General features: G+C 41.1%; 1 protein-coding gene across 3 annotated transcripts in view; it reads right to left on the bottom strand.

The window, feature by feature from the left end:
- Window positions 1-7789: 7789 nt before the first annotated feature.
- The window catches only part of MBOAT1 (membrane bound glycerophospholipid O-acyltransferase 1), a 64152-nt gene continuing 55658 nt past the window's right edge, over window positions 7790-16283 (bottom strand). For 2 of the 3 annotated variants that reach the window (XM_084850153.1, XM_084850155.1), the window contains one exon: window positions 7820-9719. In XM_084850153.1, the coding sequence (XP_084706279.1) occupies window positions 9581-9719 (139 nt within the window). In that variant the 3' untranslated portion in view covers window positions 7820-9580. Of the gene's footprint in view, window positions 9720-16283 lie in introns of all 3 variants that reach the window. The other variant, XM_084850154.1, reaches the window with a different exon arrangement.

Here is a 16283-nt window from a genome sequence, read left to right as displayed (position 1 = left end):
TGGAATCTTGTCAATTTGCAAAAGTGTCCTTTGCCAAAAAAGACTGCAGCAAAGGTAACTTGAGGCAGGATCAACATACCTATGTGAGTCACTCTTCTTAATGAAACTCATCAAATCAAAATACAGAACAAGGATGACTAATGATCACCTAGATGACTGCTCTGCATACACTCCCAATTATGAGAAATATGCCAAATATCACACTAGCCTGGAAATTTGTGATTTTATGCATTAGTAAATGTTAACTTTTACCTGGGTTTATTTTTATATTCTTTAAAATATTTTGAATAAGTTCATCTGAATTTTAATGTCTTTCTTCCTTCGGGGGGGGGGGTCCTGCACCACAGTGCTGAGCACCCCAACGGTAGCCAATTTTGTGGTGATGCCTTTGCCACTTCCTCAGAACTAGGGCTGTGTATGGACCCCCACTTTGCTTTGGATGCCACTTCGGATCTTCCAAAGCCAGCCCCACTTTGCTTCAGACCCAATCCACTTTGCTTTGGATATGAAGTGAGATTTGGATATCTGAATCATTCTGATATGACATTTTCCCATTGACTCACATTGGAAAATGGACATAACTTTTTCAGTTTTCATGATATATGCATGAACTTTGGGGACCTCTCAGCCCCCATGGAGTGGATTCCACTTGCCAAATTTCAGTTTGGACCAGTAGTTTTTGTGCTTCGCGCAGGTAAAATTTGATTTTTTCAAGAACACCTCTCAAAGCAAACAGCTATAACTTTTCACTTGTTTCCACAGAAATGCATGAAAATTGGGGACCTCTCCGCCCCCATGGAGGGGATTCCACCTGCAAAATTGCAGACAGTTTGGCCCATGAGTTTTTGTACTAGGCACAGAAAAAATGTGCTGTTCTCAGAAACTCAAACCAAAAGTCATGAAGGGATAATCAGTTAAATTAGGTGTTTAAGTGGTGATTAGGAGGAGGTTACTATCCCTAATCTCTGCTGTAGGTTTCTTTCAAGTTTCAAAATAACCCCGCTCCTGTAGTACTACTAAATTTGGTGATCTGGGGCCAGTTGAAGTTGACATCCAGGCTGTGGACTGCCAATTTGCCATCTTGGGCTTAAAAGATGATTGATTCTTGCAACTGTCCTGTGGTAAAAAAAAAAATTCTGGATTTCTAAAGTCTGGTCAACTTAATGTGCCTAGCTCCATCATTTCTAAATCCATATAACTTCCTTATCACTCTCTCTCTCAAGTACTCTGTTTGAGGTTTGCTCCTCAGATACTACTGCAGTTCTTTTCATCAGAGGACTTTCATAAGGTGTTATCTGGAGGCCTGATGAACATCCATAGTAGTAGCAGTCTACCAGAGGTTTTTATACATTTTAAAGAAAAATTAAGCGTGTCTCAGTCTATCACACTCTCAAATCTCTCCACAACCTATGATGTAATACTGCAATCCTTACTGATAAGCTTTACAAAACAAACATTTACGGAATAGTCCTATACACCAGTTATGCCTCATATTGGGCTTGCTTGCTTTGCCACACAGTGGAGTATTATTTAAATAATAGATGTTATGTGTGTAGTGCTTCACCCACTGTATTTTGAAATGTGGATGTGTGTAGTGCTTTGCTTGACCACAACACAAGCACACACAGAGAGAGAGACACCAGAGCAAAAGTAAAGCAAACACAGAACTACCTGCAAGCAAAGGGGTTTTAATTTGTTTTGCTTTAGGGAAAAGATATATAGTTCGAAAATGGGAAGAGAAGGAATACAGGAATTGAGGGGGGTGGGGGAGAGCTAGGAACAAGGAAAAAGAGGAAAGGACTTTAAAAAATTAAGGATCTAGCAAGAAAGACAGGGAAAACTACAAAGATGTTTTTGTTTTTAAATAAATACTCTAGAAAAGAAAGCAAGGGAATAGTTGAATTGATAAGGGGTGCGTGGGAAAGAGTCTAATGCACACATACAAACCACAGATCTAGCCGAATAACTTCAGAGCTCTCTCCAGTAACACCACTAGATCTCTCTCATGCAATGAACAAATGTAGGCTTTTTTCTCCATTATATCCAGCATCCCCCACACGTCCTCCACCATTGTCACTGACTGGAGACTGCTGGGTTATGTTCAGCCCTAATTTGGCAACTAGAGTTGCCATTCACCAAAGTTCACTCCCTCCTCCTCCTCTCCCCCTCCCTGATCTTTCTCAAGTTGATACATTTTGAAGACAGGCTGTCTGGGCTTCAGAAGGCATCAGAAGAGCTCCAAATCTTCGAGGCGGACTGAGGCACTTCATCGGTGACCCGCTTCACTTTGGAGCACCTCAGTGCTGGTCTGATTGCTTCAGATTGCACTGAGGCACCCCTGAAGTATGCCGATTCACTTCAGGATTAGGATTCGGCACCAAAGTGATGCACAGCCCTACTTGGAACTCCAAATGTGCCCACAAAGTGTACCTGTTCCTGCTGTAGAAGGTTGTACTGTACTGCCAGCAAGATTAGGGTATAAACACCACTCCCCTCTAGGCACTTCTGCTTAATAGGCACATTGCATTGCAATTATACCAAGTCTTGGCACAAAGAAAACTAACATTCCAGAGATTTGTTTCCACCCACTACTGGGGTCTGAAAAGGGAAGAAAGGTAGTATTCCCACAAAGTTGCCTTGATCGCCTGGCTCCTGGAAGCCCTCTTGGGATTCTTTTCCTCTTATTTTTGACCCACTGACAAAGCTTATATCAGTCTATCTGCATGAGGTATTCACACCCCACCTCATACAAACACAGCCTCGCAAGATGAAGAGACTTCACTCTCTTAATCACACTTTGGAACAGGATTGTTTGGTGATGACATTCACATGAAGGCATGCTCTGGTTAGAAAAGTGGCCACACTCCAGAATGTAGGTAGAAATCTTTGCCTGGCAGCTGCTGAGCCCTTCTCTGTATAAACAGAGCAGCCTCAATTCTGAAGTGGTCTAAATTCATGGGAATAATAACCCTGGGCCTCTTCACACATTCACAAACCCTGATGCAATGTAGCAGCAAATGGGTATTAATCGTGCCTATAACTACCCACAACGTGTAGCAAGGGCAAAAGCTATCCCCTCTTTTCCACCCTGTTAAATTTATAGACATCTATCATTTTCCAGCCTTAATGGTCTTTCTCCAGACTAAGGGAAAGTGATCAAATCCAAATAGGGAAAATGTGGAACCCGAAACCACCCTTTGTTGTTGTTTATTCGGTCAGTTGCTTCCGACTCTTCATGACTTCATGGATCAGCCCATGCCAGAGCTTCCTGTCGGCTGTCGCCACTCTCAGCTCCCCCAAGGTCGAGTCCATCACCTCCAGAGTATCATCCATCCATCTTGCCCTTGGTCGGCCCCTCTTCCTTTTGCCTTCCACTTTCCCTAGCATCAGCATCTTCTCCAGGGTATCCTGTCTTCTCATCATGTGGCCAAAATACTTCAGTTTTGCCTTTCATATCATTCCCTCAAGTGAGCAGTCTGGCTTTATTTCCTGGAGTATGGACTGGTTTGATCTTCTTGCAGTCCAAGGCACTCTCAGAATTTTCCTCCAGCACCACAGTTCAAAAGCATCTATCTTCCTTCGCTCAGCCTTCCTTATGGTCCAGCCTTATGATCCAGCTCTCGCAGCCAAAACCACCCTTACTGAGCATGATTTTGGGGCCCTCGTCTCGGATGCAGTCTCTCATTCAGGGGTCAACAGCTGGCAACTCCTGGGTCTAATCTGTGAAAAGTCTCTGACCTATCCATGATAGGTCAGAGATATCTATGATCTATATCTACCATATCTATGGTAGATGTAGATCTACCAGATATTTATGGAGATATCTACCATATCTATGACTCTATGATTCGATCCACACCCATTTGCCAATCCAAAGGAAAAACAGCATAAATGATGGCAATAAAACTTGCTGACCAACGAACAAGAGGAAGTGGTTTTCCTCCACCGCTATCCCACTCCACTCTCAAAGTAACTGCTTTACAACCAGAGAGAGGGAGAGATAAATGTTTCCAGTATAATCATAATAAAACTGAATGAAGAGCAGCTAAATGTACAGTAGTAACCACTAGATGTCACCACTACTACATATCATTTTTAAGCTGGTTCTTACCAATATTTGCAAAACAAGGAGTATAGTAACTTTGGCACATCTTAAAAGATTTTAAAACATTTGAAGTTCAGACAGCTTTTAATTCATGAAGGTTATGTCTATCAATAGCTGTTAGTCAGGAACTCCCATGTTCAGAGATAGGAAACACTGGAAGGAGATTTATCTTCCTCTTGCCTTGCTTGTGGACTTTCCCACCATTGGAAATAAGGGTAGTACACTAGCTGAATCTTTGGTCTCATTCAGCAAGGAAATGTGTATGTCCCAAAGAACCTAGCACATTAGCAATGAAGGTTTTTATGGGTGTATGTTGAAGGTTTGTCCCTCCAGAATGTCAGGGTGTAGCGGAAAATGCATTGTACTGTGTGGAATTGATAAGAATTTATTGTATTTTGTAGCCATGACCAGTTCCGTGTGTATTATGAGAGACCGATGAGTAATGGAATGTATTCTTGGAATTGAAGGCTGCCACAAGAGGGTCATTCAGGTACTGGAAGCAGCAAGCTGCTTAGTTTAACACAGATACCTTTGTTTAGGTGTTACCGGTGTCAATGGCTGGCCTGCTTACATTGAGAACAATGGGAATAGCGATAAGACCAGGTCTGAAAATGAGGTCATTGACTTCATGGGGGGTTATAAAAGACTAGGGTTTTATTTGTTTGGGAGAGAAATCCTGGGAGAATTGAGAAACCCACCGTACGTGCTTAGGCTGGTTCGCCCACCATGCCTTCCATTTAGGTAAATATGAAAATTTGGTATTGACTATTAGATTGAGAGGAACCTGGGTTTTACTTCGTTGAAAATATACTTGCAATTATTTTCATTATACTCTTAGCGATTATAACTTGTGTGTATTTAGGGATGTTTGTAATCTGCCTCATCTTAGCCAAAGCTTGTTATTGTCTTAGACTGTTTGGGCAATAAATATATATTCTTTAATACCATATTTGTGTTGTCTCGCTTGACAGAGGTTTCAGGCACACTACCCATACATTAATTCTTGAAGCCCTAAACACTTGATAGATTTGCAAATCTATCACTGAGTGGGGTCTGTCCTTAAAGACATTGTATTCTCTCTTGATCTGGCGAATCTCAGATACACCTGTTCAAGTTTGGGAAACAAGGTAGTCGGATGGAGCGAGAAGTCGCTCATCTCAAGGGAACACACGTAGAAAAAAGCGTCTCCATTTTCTGGCTTTAGCAAAGGCCAGTGGAACTGTCCTTTTAAGAGATGACAACCTTAGCAATGGTGAAGGTCTGCACTGATCCATCTCATCCCACAAGCTTAGGGCCAAATATGATGCACATGCCCAGCCCGAGGTATTTTGCTTCTTGAGGCAAAGGTCTCCCCCCTCCCCCCATTTCCATGTAGAGAGGCTGCCTGGATAGGCAGTTTACTCATACTTAAACACTGGCTAGAACATCATCCACGGCACCTAAGGGCAGCAGGCTAGCTTACGAAGCACAGGGCAATCCTCTTAGCGCACACTGCTCTATCCCCCAACACTTGACCACTACTCCCTGCCCTCCAGCATCTGCTGTTAGAGGTGGCCACTTCACTCTGCTTAATAGTAGGGCTGGTCCCTAGAAGGAGAACCAAAATTAGGATCTCTCATACTTTAAAAGAAAAAAGCAGCTGTTTGGAGCTCCCAAATCAGGACCATGGCACCAAGGGGATTAAGATTGCCCCCAACACCATTTTTCTGATTAGAATTACCACACACACACACACACCAAAGCTTTTTGTCTCACAGGAGAAAACTTACAGGTATCCTATAGTAAATTTCCTTTGTGTGTGTGAACTTTAAATGGGGAAAATAGCACAGGAAAGAAAGGGTTAACAACTCCCTCACCCAATATTGTGCTCCTGATCTGATCCCCACCCTGAGCTAATTAAAAAAAAACTCCAAGAGATCCTTATCATGAATCTCCTACATCACATCTAGTTGAGCTGTTTAGTGTCCCACTTGGGGTGTGTACAGTGGTACCAAACAAAAAATACAGGCAGGGCTAGTCTTAGGGGTGCGTGAGCTGGGTGGTTGCCTGGGGTGCCAAGCTGAGCTCAGTGGCTGTATTTTAATATACTGTCTCCAGGGAGTTAGGGTGGCAAAAAGCAAGTGTCTGTAACTTTTCCCTCCAAGGTTCTATAGGTTGTTTGGGTACTACCTACAAAACTGATCACCCTTCAATTAGTTTTAACGTCTGTTTCTTTTTCCATTTCTACTCTGAAGTCATTTGCTATACAATCTGGCAACGCTACAGGGCTGCCGGCGGGGGGGGGGGGGAGAGGCGGGGACACAACTGGGGCAATTTGCCCCAGGCCCCCACACAGCAAGGGGCCCTCTGCCTCAGTTCCTATGTATATCATTGGCATCTGCCCTGACCCTGCCACATTGCTCACCAGAATTCTTGGTATTTTGTTTCACGTTTTCATAAGAACAAGAAATAGTACACTAGAGTGTAAGATGACACTGCATCTCAACATGTAATGGGATCTCTCCCCAGCCATGACGAAGTAAATATTTTACATAGTTGTGTATTAAACAGAATAGATGCTAAGTTGAGGCCTAAGCTGGCTGTAAAATGTATCCTTGGAAGGGAGGAGATACAGAGTAATTTTCTGTGGCAGTTACCACAGGAAAAGGCATAGGAGTGGTGTGAGGCCAGGCCTTAAGGGAAGAATCCTTCCTGAGTAGTGAAGAAGGCCAGCAGCAGGCCACAACAAGACGACCTGGGAGACTGAGCCCCAGGAAGCAGAAAAAAGCTCTGCCAGAAGAGGTCTCAAATTTGGAGAAGGTACTCAGGAAAAGCACAACCCGATCCCTATGCCCTTATCCCCATGTAAGAAAAAATTTAGCACGTCTATCATTCTGCTTGATCCCAGGAGAAGCTGCAAGTGAGCATTCTCAGATGTAGTCTGTGCGTGCACTGATTCCGGCACGTGTCCCTCAGCTTTGTGCACATATACATGGGTCCTTGTAGGGCCTCCAACGCCAGGGCCTCCAACATCACACCTGCACCAGGCCCCAGCTGAGGGGAGGGGGGGCGCAAAGGCTTGCCCAGGGCACAATTTATCCTAGGGCTGGCCCTGAATACAGGCAAAATACAAAGAACGGTGAGATTCTGCAAGAGAAAAAATCAAGATCTCACATGCTGGACACATTAAAAAAATACAAGGGTTTCTGATTATGTACACGCACACACACCTACCTACCTACCTACCTACCTACCTTTCAAAAAGGCTTATCAGATGAATATTATCAAAACACAGCAGGTGAAGTTATGTACTCTTCTCCAAGTGACTCTTTTGCAGGCTTAATGCAAACAAGTATATGGATTCCTTGTATTGAAAACCATTGTTGCCAATTTTGTATCTATGGCATGAAACACAGACTCAAGCTTTTTGGAATGGTAAATAACAGCACTTGTGTGGTGCATCTGCTGCAATATAAGCTTGCCAGGACATAACATGTGCTTCAGTGGACCTTCTTTAAGTTGCCCAACTATTGGTGACCATGTAGAGCCTTCTCCGTGATGGCACCCTGGCTCTGGAATTCTTTCCTCAGGCAGGTTTGTCTTTTTGGTGCCGGGTAAAAACCATTTCCCCAGGCCTTTTAAATCTGTTGTTTTAACTCTTCCTTTTCTGATTATGCTTGTTTATTCAACAAGTTTATTCAAGTTCAAGCAGGTTTATTGATTTTATTGTTTTTTAATCTTTATTTTAAAAAGTATGCTCTTAAAATCCCTGGATAGCAGAGCAAGGTAAAAAATGTCCAAAATAAATACATTATGGTGCAGTAATGATATAACAGACAACAGCAACAACAGACTGCATTCCTAAAGCAGTCTATTTCACATAGAGTTGGTCACATTCTAACATACCATATAACCCAGCTTTTACACTGACCTTTTGATTTGAACAGTCCAGCTCATTAAAAATCAGAGCCAATTGATTTCCTCTCCCCCTCATTTCTACAAGAAATTGGAAAACGTTTTTCATCCTTCAATCAATGCATAGTTTTAATATTTTTCCATTGTGATATGAAAGTATCAGAGAAAATGCAGCTCTGAAATATACAGCCTAACAGCACTAAAAATATATGTGGGTAGATGCAATATGGCATTTACTTGCGTAAGAGGATGGTCATTGTTCCCAGGTAGCAGACAAGTGGCAACACCTGTCTGTTTATCACTACCACAGCACTCTATCCTAGAGCCCTTGCATGCATTGTGAAGTTGGACAGGTAGGAAGAGGCAAAGGGGGCAGGCAGGGAGAAGAGCTTATGTGCAACAGGATCAAGTAGGCTGGTTGCAAGGAAGTAAATTTACAAGGTTAGACTTGGGTCTCTTTGATTACTTTTAAGTTGCCCTGTTTTCATCACATGGGAAAAGCGTGTGTGTGTGTGTGCGTATGTACGTATCTATCTGCGCAAAAATAGGGGGAAATAATCTAGACTTTAAAAAATATAAAAGCACTGATTTTTAAGATCAGAAATTTCCACGATGCATATTCTGAACAGGTCAAGTGCTTAACACAAAGGCTCCCTGAGCTATTTCCAAGTGCCTGAGTAATCTGCCTTCACGTGGCAAATGGCATCATGGGATGATGAATGTGGGCAACAGTGGACACGTAGGAAGTATCAGCAAAACATTACAGAATTCTGAGGGTGGGGAGGAGTCAGCCCCACTCATTGCCAAGCATAGAATACAGGCAAAATATGAAGAGAGTTCTGGCAAAGCATGTGCTTCTCTTTCAACTCACTGACTAGTCCACATTTCTTACTCAAGCAGAATATATCTAATGTTACATCTACACGGGGAACCACTTCTACAGGGTTCCATGATCCTCCCTTTCCTGATGGTTATTTTCCAGCCACTCAGCATGCACTTTTCCATTGTTCTAGGTTAATGGTTCTCAAACATTTTACTTAAGAGGACCCACCCATGAAGCTTCCCCTTTGCCAAGGATACACAGTTGATGTGTGCCTGCTGTTCCCATCTGTTGATCATGAGTCACAAACCTATGAGGAGTTCTAGTCATGAACTTCTGCAATCCACATTTGGGAATTACAGATATTCACTATAAGCTGCCTCTCACCTTTAAACAGTCAATGCTGAGGGAGGAAGAAAAAACATTTCAAACATCAGTATGTTAAGCCCCAACAATCATTTTTTCCTTCATCTCAAAAATCCTGGCTGATTAAGATAAACTTTAAGAAGGGAAATACATGTGCAAAAAATTAAAATACATTAGAAACATTCCATTAAAATATCAGCTGTAGTTTATAAAAAAGATAATCTTTGCCCTTCAAGGATGTAAACATTACCAGTTAAATCTTGTTACTGGATAAGCAGTCAAGTTCCATTCTGTCCTCAGTAAGTATTTTAAATCAAGTCACTGCATTGATGTATTCTTTGTACCCATTTTTCCAGCATCTCACAGAAGAGGATCAGCCATTCCCTTCTGAGGTATCATTTTTGTTTCTTGTTTATACAACAGTTGTGTGTGCTCTGAAGTGGAGGCTGCTGGCCTTCAATGTGTTTCTGAGATGTGATTGGCAGGACCAGCAATACAAGGATACATATAATATGCATATGGAAGTACAATGACCTGTAAGTGACAAAAAAAGAACCAGCAAAAGAATATAAGCAAATGAAAGCCAGGTTACAACCTGTAATAATAAAAACTAACTGTATTATTATGTCTATGTATTACACTGCAGATCTTCCCAGACTAATATAACAACACCTTTTGAAAAGGGGGACTGCCTATTATGCCCATTCTGGATCTCTGGGAAGCATCCAGATCTATCTGGCAGGCATAACCTTGTATGCATGGGGCCCTGAGCAGGAGATTAAGGGTGCTTCCAAACTAGACATTTTCTGTGGACCACCAGAGTTTCTTCACTCACTTTTTACAGGGCATACACATGACATCATCATGGAACCACCATCCATCCTCCTGGGTTTTCCCTGCGACTCTTCCTGCTTTTATCAGGACATAGAAAATCCGACTTCTTGGTAGGAACTGCTCTCTCCACCTCCCCTTCCCAGAAGCCTGTGGGAGCTCCCAAACTTGCACTCATTAAAAACTGTGACTATGATCCCCTCATTTGCACATTATCAGGAGGCTTGCACTCCTAAGGAGGCTCACACTATGGTTTGTGTTAACAAAGAGCCCAGTCCTATGCGTGGTCATTCAGAAGCAAGATGAGTAAATGTGGCTATGCAAGAAATGACAAATTTCTTGCCCAGGTGAGGCTCTGGAGAAGAATGGGAGAATCTATCCAACTTGCTCTGGGTCCCCCATTCTCCTCAGGCTTATCTGAGAGGCTGGGTGAAAAGGGTTTTGGGGAAGGAAGGCAAACCATAGACAGTAGAGGTGAGGCGAGGCGAGTAGAAAGTGCCTAGGGACAGCTAGCTGCCTTTCAAGTCTCCATCTGGGTGCGAAGGAGAGCATTTAGGTTTCAACTAGGCTCATGGAAAGCAGCAAGAATTAACTTTCCCTGGCTGGTGAGCCACAGCCTGTCCCTCACAGCTCAGCTCACGGCTTTTCCTATGAGTTCAAGGTGGGCAGGTGCTCCCTGACTGATCTCTTCCTACCTGCTGTCCCAGAGCCATTGCTTTCCACTCCCTGGCAAGCACAGTTTTAGCCCTGTGGTATTTGGGTTTGTTCTTTAAAAAACAACAACACAGTGTTTTAATCTCCATGAACGTATCAATTTTTTTAAAAAAATGATCATTTGTACAATTTCACTAAATTGAAGTCACTGCTTTAATTACTCTGGGGAGAAAAGTCAGGCAGATGGAGCAACAACATCTATCAGGAAACGAAAAATAAAAGCAGCCATGAGAGCATGGGACAAAGGGAATGGGAGAAACACTTCCCACATGTTATGTCATCCTTACTTAGCCTGTTGACCTCTAGATGTGTTAGGAAACTTCATCCCATCTCCCCCCGGCTCCCGCCAACATGGAAGGCACAAGTGTGTATTATTCACCCTTTAAAATGCATGAATATGTGAATGGGAAAGGATGAGGATCCTGCTGCAATGAGTTTTAACACAACATGCGGTGAATAATACATACATGCACTCTTTACAGCTTCTGTAGCGCATGTGTACTGAGAATGCAGCTAGGTCATTTTACACCCTGGACTTAATGGTCTTAAGAGGGCCCCTTTATATAGCCATATGTATGACTCCTGCTGCAATGTGCACAACTCACATTTCTCTTTCCCACCCTCCACCAAGAGATGTAAAATTTCCAGAAATTTTGTAGCCATGTAAAAAAAGGGGGGATGGAAATACTTCTTTCTTTTTTTTAGTGCTCTTTACAAATCTAAAGTCACTTTGTTGCTTTAGGTCAGCCTTCCCCAACCTGGTGCCCACCAAATGTTTTGGACTTTAGCTCCCATCAGCCTGAGGCAGCATGGCTAATCGTCAGGAATGCTGGGAGTTGTAGTCTAAAACATCTGAAGGGCATCAGGTTGGGGAGGGAACAAAAATATATTATGTATAACTTGGTTTGCTAATAAAATTATGATTAAAATTTAAAATCTTTAAAAGTAAACTCAGTAAACGTGCTATTGTCTAAATAAACTTCATTTTTAAGTTTATTATACTAAACACGGTAATCTTCTGGCTGGAGATGGCGTTGTGATCAGCTCGTTGCTGTGTCTCTCCCAAGTTTCAGCTTTAAAACTACCTCTTCGAGGCTGTCGTGTTATCTGGGTATTTGCAATTAAACTTGCTTAAGCTTTTTTTTCTCCTTCTGTTTCCACATTTATACTTGCTTGTTGTGCTTTCGGAAGTGAGAGGAGGATGGCAACATCGAAGGGGAGGAAAGGCTTGGGAACACCGCCTACCCCCTACAACTGCCCCCCAGCAAAGGTTTCTAGAGACGTGGGAGAGGGAGAGGAATTGCTTGTTTTGATAAAAAAAAATCTGTCCTCGCAGTTATCAGTGCAGTCAAAGAGGCTTGAAACAATTCAAGATTCCATCACTACCCTTCAAGGGTCTGTGGACTCGATGAATATCTGTCTTCAAAAGATGGAGTCGAAAGTTAGCGCACTTGAAGACGGGGTCACTGCTTATGAAACTGCTATGAATGCCTCTCATAATGTTCTGTCTGCTCGAATTTCTCAACTGGAGGCCTTTGCTCGGAGAGCTAACCTCCGTATTCTTGGCTTTAAAGATCTGGCTATAGATCTCCATCTTGCTGAGCTCATGGATAAATTTCTGCGTGAGTTATTGACTTTGCCTTCTGATTGTCCACTTGATATTGAGTGTGCTTATCGTGTTCCCAGTTCTACACAAGGCATTAGAGCAGGACCTGTTAACATCCAATTTTTACATGTTTCCACAAAAGATTATCTTATGCGTTTAGCAAGAGAGTGGGGTGAGCTTCGGTAGGGGCCAGCAAACAACAAGATTATGCTCTTTCCTGATTATACTAAATCGCCGATAGAAGAAGACAATTTACCAAGGCGAGAAATCTGGCAAAGCAAATTAACTTGCAATATCATATCAAATATCCTGTCACATTTTACATTTTTATTGAAGGCCAGATGAAGAAGTTTTTAAGTTCTTATGCTGCAGAATCATTTCTCACTGGCATTAAAATCAAAACAAAGGATTCGACTTCTTCAGTTTCTTGAGTTGGAATCCAGCTATTTTCTATCTTTTCTTTTTTTTACTTTTCCTCTGGCAGTATTCGCTGTCAAGCTTTGTTTGGGTTATAGTTGATAAGTGACCGCCTTCCCCTTGGAAACCCATGTCCTCACTGTGGGAGGCTGTGTGGATCCAGAATTGGCCTTCACAGCCACCTGCAGACCCACTGCTAAGACTCTACCCCTGGAAGACAATCTTACTTGGTCACGAGTGATCGCCATGATGATGAGTTGATAAGTCTGGGTGGCATGCCAGATCAAATGCATTGTATACTACTGCTTCCCCCTTCTCTTTTTTTTTCTTTTTCTTTTCTTCTTTTCCTCTTGTAGACATATAACATATACACAATTCCTGTTTTTGAGTGTGTTAATTTACACATTTTGAGTAAATACAGGTTATATGTAACTACTATATTATATTTAGCTTAATAAGGTTATGTAGGTACATACATGTCTGTGTATGTGTGTGTATGTATATGTATACACATATGCGTGTGTGTGTGTGTGTGTATGTACACATATGAATACATCTACAGATTATTACAGATTATTATATTATAAGATATAATATTAGTTAAAATATCCAATTGGCTTTTCAATTCTTTTTTTTAATTATTATTACTATTTCTTGTTGGTTAAATTTGTAATGTTTGTAACTTTGCTCTGTGTATGTATTTAATATGCGGGAGGGGCCAAGCTTAGCATTGCAGTTACATGTCGGTCCACATGGAAGGCAAAAGTTTTTATTTTTTTGTTTAGGTTTTTTGTTTTGGTTTGTTAGGGGTGTTTTTTTGGCACTTTTGTATGGTAGGTGGACACAAATTGGATTGAGTTTTATTTTTATTTTGGTTTATTTTCAACTTTGGTTCATATTTTGGAATAATCTTAATTTTTTCTCAGTTTCTACTTAACAAGCATTACTTTGATAAAGTTTGAAATGGTTAGTCCTAAATGTAAATTAAGGATGTATTTGTTATACCAGTTATGGTATATAAATTTAGTCATTGTTTGTAAATCTAGAAAGATGGGTTTGGGTGGAGAGACAAACAATTTGCTTTTGTTTTTTCAGTGTTTAACATGACTTCATGGAATGTCAAGGGGCTGCGAAATGTAAACAAACAGAAAAGCGTTCTTACCAAGTTAAAAGAGCTTAACATTGACATGGCCTTCTTACAAGAAATTCATTTGATGGCTACAGATTGGCAGATGTTGCAAAAGGATTGAGTTGGGGAGGCCTACGTCACAGACAGTTCAACACGGTGTAGAGGAGCTGCAAGTTTAATCCATAAGTGACTCTATCTCAGTTCAACAGGTGCTTTTTGATATTGAGGGGCATTTGTTGATCTTGGTAGGAAGGTATATGGGCAAATAAATTGTTATGATCAATGTATATAGGCCAAATATTGATTCTCCAACTATGTTTCATGATTGTTTTGCTAAACTGGTTGATATTGCCTACGATTATTTGATTGTGGGTGGGGACTTTAACGAGGTCTTAGATCATTTGTTAGATAGGAGTACACCTTCTCCCAAGACTCAGTCTGCGGTGAGACTGGCATTTCAGGCTTATATGATAGAATATGGTTTAATTGATGCTTGGAGAATTTTAAATCCTGCTGATAGAAAGTATACTTCTATTTCACCAGTTCACCATAATTGCTTTAGAATAGACTATTTTTTTTATTTCTACAACTTTAGTACATCAAATCAAAGATTGCAAGATTGATACATTGGTCAGATCATGCCCCAGTATGTTTGGAACAACAATTTTCTGATACTCCTAGGGCCCCCAGTCTTTGGCATTTTAATGTTTCACTTCTTAATGATGAGAAGCTTAAAACCCAGATGTTACCTGAGCTACCGGAGTATTTCAGTACTAATGAGGGTACAGCAGGTTCATGTGCCATTGAATGGGAGGGTAGTAAAGCTTTTATAAGGGGCCAAATTACCTCTTATGCTTCCTATAAAAAAATCTTTAAAAACTCAGCAGACACACTTAAATAAGAAGCTGAAATCTCTCATACCTCAAGTTTGCCACTTCCCTCACAGCACAACTTCATCAAGAGCTACAGAATACTAAGTGTGAGTTGAATAATATCCTTTCACAACAGGCGGAATTTGCTCTGACATGCCTACGACAGAAATATTGGGGAAATGGTGAACGTCCTAGTAAGATTCCTGCTGATAATCTTAGGTTAGCTGTTGATCTGGTTGCTTTAAACTCTGAAAGAACTGATCAAGTGGCCATCATTTCCTTGGATGAAGAAAAGGCCTTCAACAAAATTCATTGCAAATTTATTTTTACTACATTGACTAATTCTGGTTTTCCTATAGAATTTCTGAAATGGGTTAAAATTTTATACTCAGCTCCTAGAGTGAGAGTAATGACCAACGGCTTATTCTCACCTTTTTTTTTCTTTTTTTTTTTTTACTAGGGCGGGGCACCAGACAAGGTTGCCCACTTTCCCCATTGATATTCAATTCATGTTTGGAACCCCTGGCGTGTGCTATTAGACAAAATAATAGGATTCATGGATTTGCCCATTTTGGATTAGAATTTAAAATTAGTCTTTATGCTGACGATCTTTTGTTGTTTATCTCGAGACTCCCGTCGTCGGTTCCAACTTGATGAAATTAATACCTTTGGTGAATTGTCTGGCTATTCAATTAATTGGTCAAAGTTGGAAATAAAGCCGATTGGGCATAGGATATACTCTAGTGTATTAGCCAATTGGCAATTTCAGCGGTGCCCAGAGTTTATTACTTATTTGGGAATAATTATTCCTAGAGATATATCGCAAATGATTAGTTTAAATTTAAACAAGTTGATTAATGATATTTCATGCAACATAGATAGACTGGCATCTTTAAAGTTGAGTTTATGGGGTAAGGTGAATACACTTAAGATGAATACCATACCCCAAATTATTTATGTTATATGAGGGATCCCTATAGTTATACCTGGCAAATATTTCCAAAAACTCAATGCTTTGTTTTGTAAATTCTTTTAGGCTTCCTCTCCACCAAGAACATCTTTAAAGAGGATGCAACTTCCAATTAATGAAGGCAGGTTCGGTTTTCCGGATCTAGCTATGTACCATTGGGCCTATTTACAGACCTGTACTAAATGTTGGTCTTTCCCACTCAAATTAGATTTTCCTCTGTGGTCAGTATTGGAATCTTCTTGCCTGGGGCCTCTCTTTAAATGCATGGCATTAGGTTCTTGGCATATTAAGGTAGACAGAGCTCCTCCCACAATCTTGGCAGTTAGGGAAGTCTGGCGTATAATGTAATGCCAATTACAGTTTGACCCATTTTCCCATGCTAAATTGACTTTATGGGGAAATCCAGATTTAAGAATTGGCAAGAAAATGTTTTTATGGCGCACCTGGACAGATAAGATGATCTTTACTTTAGATCAATTAGTGGGGATTGATTATGAGTTTTTGGTATTTTCAATTTTGAGAGATCAATTTGATCTGCCGGCTTCAGCGGAATGGCAGT

The sequence above is a fragment of the Heloderma suspectum genome, chromosome 4, assembly GCF_057233095.1.
Source record: "Heloderma suspectum isolate Gila_16-S chromosome 4, 16-S_ref, whole genome shotgun sequence".
Lineage (NCBI taxonomy): Eukaryota > Metazoa > Chordata > Lepidosauria > Squamata > Helodermatidae > Heloderma > Heloderma suspectum.
The sequence above is the reverse complement of the archived record's forward strand: the minus strand, read 5'-3'. Positions and strand labels throughout refer to the sequence as shown.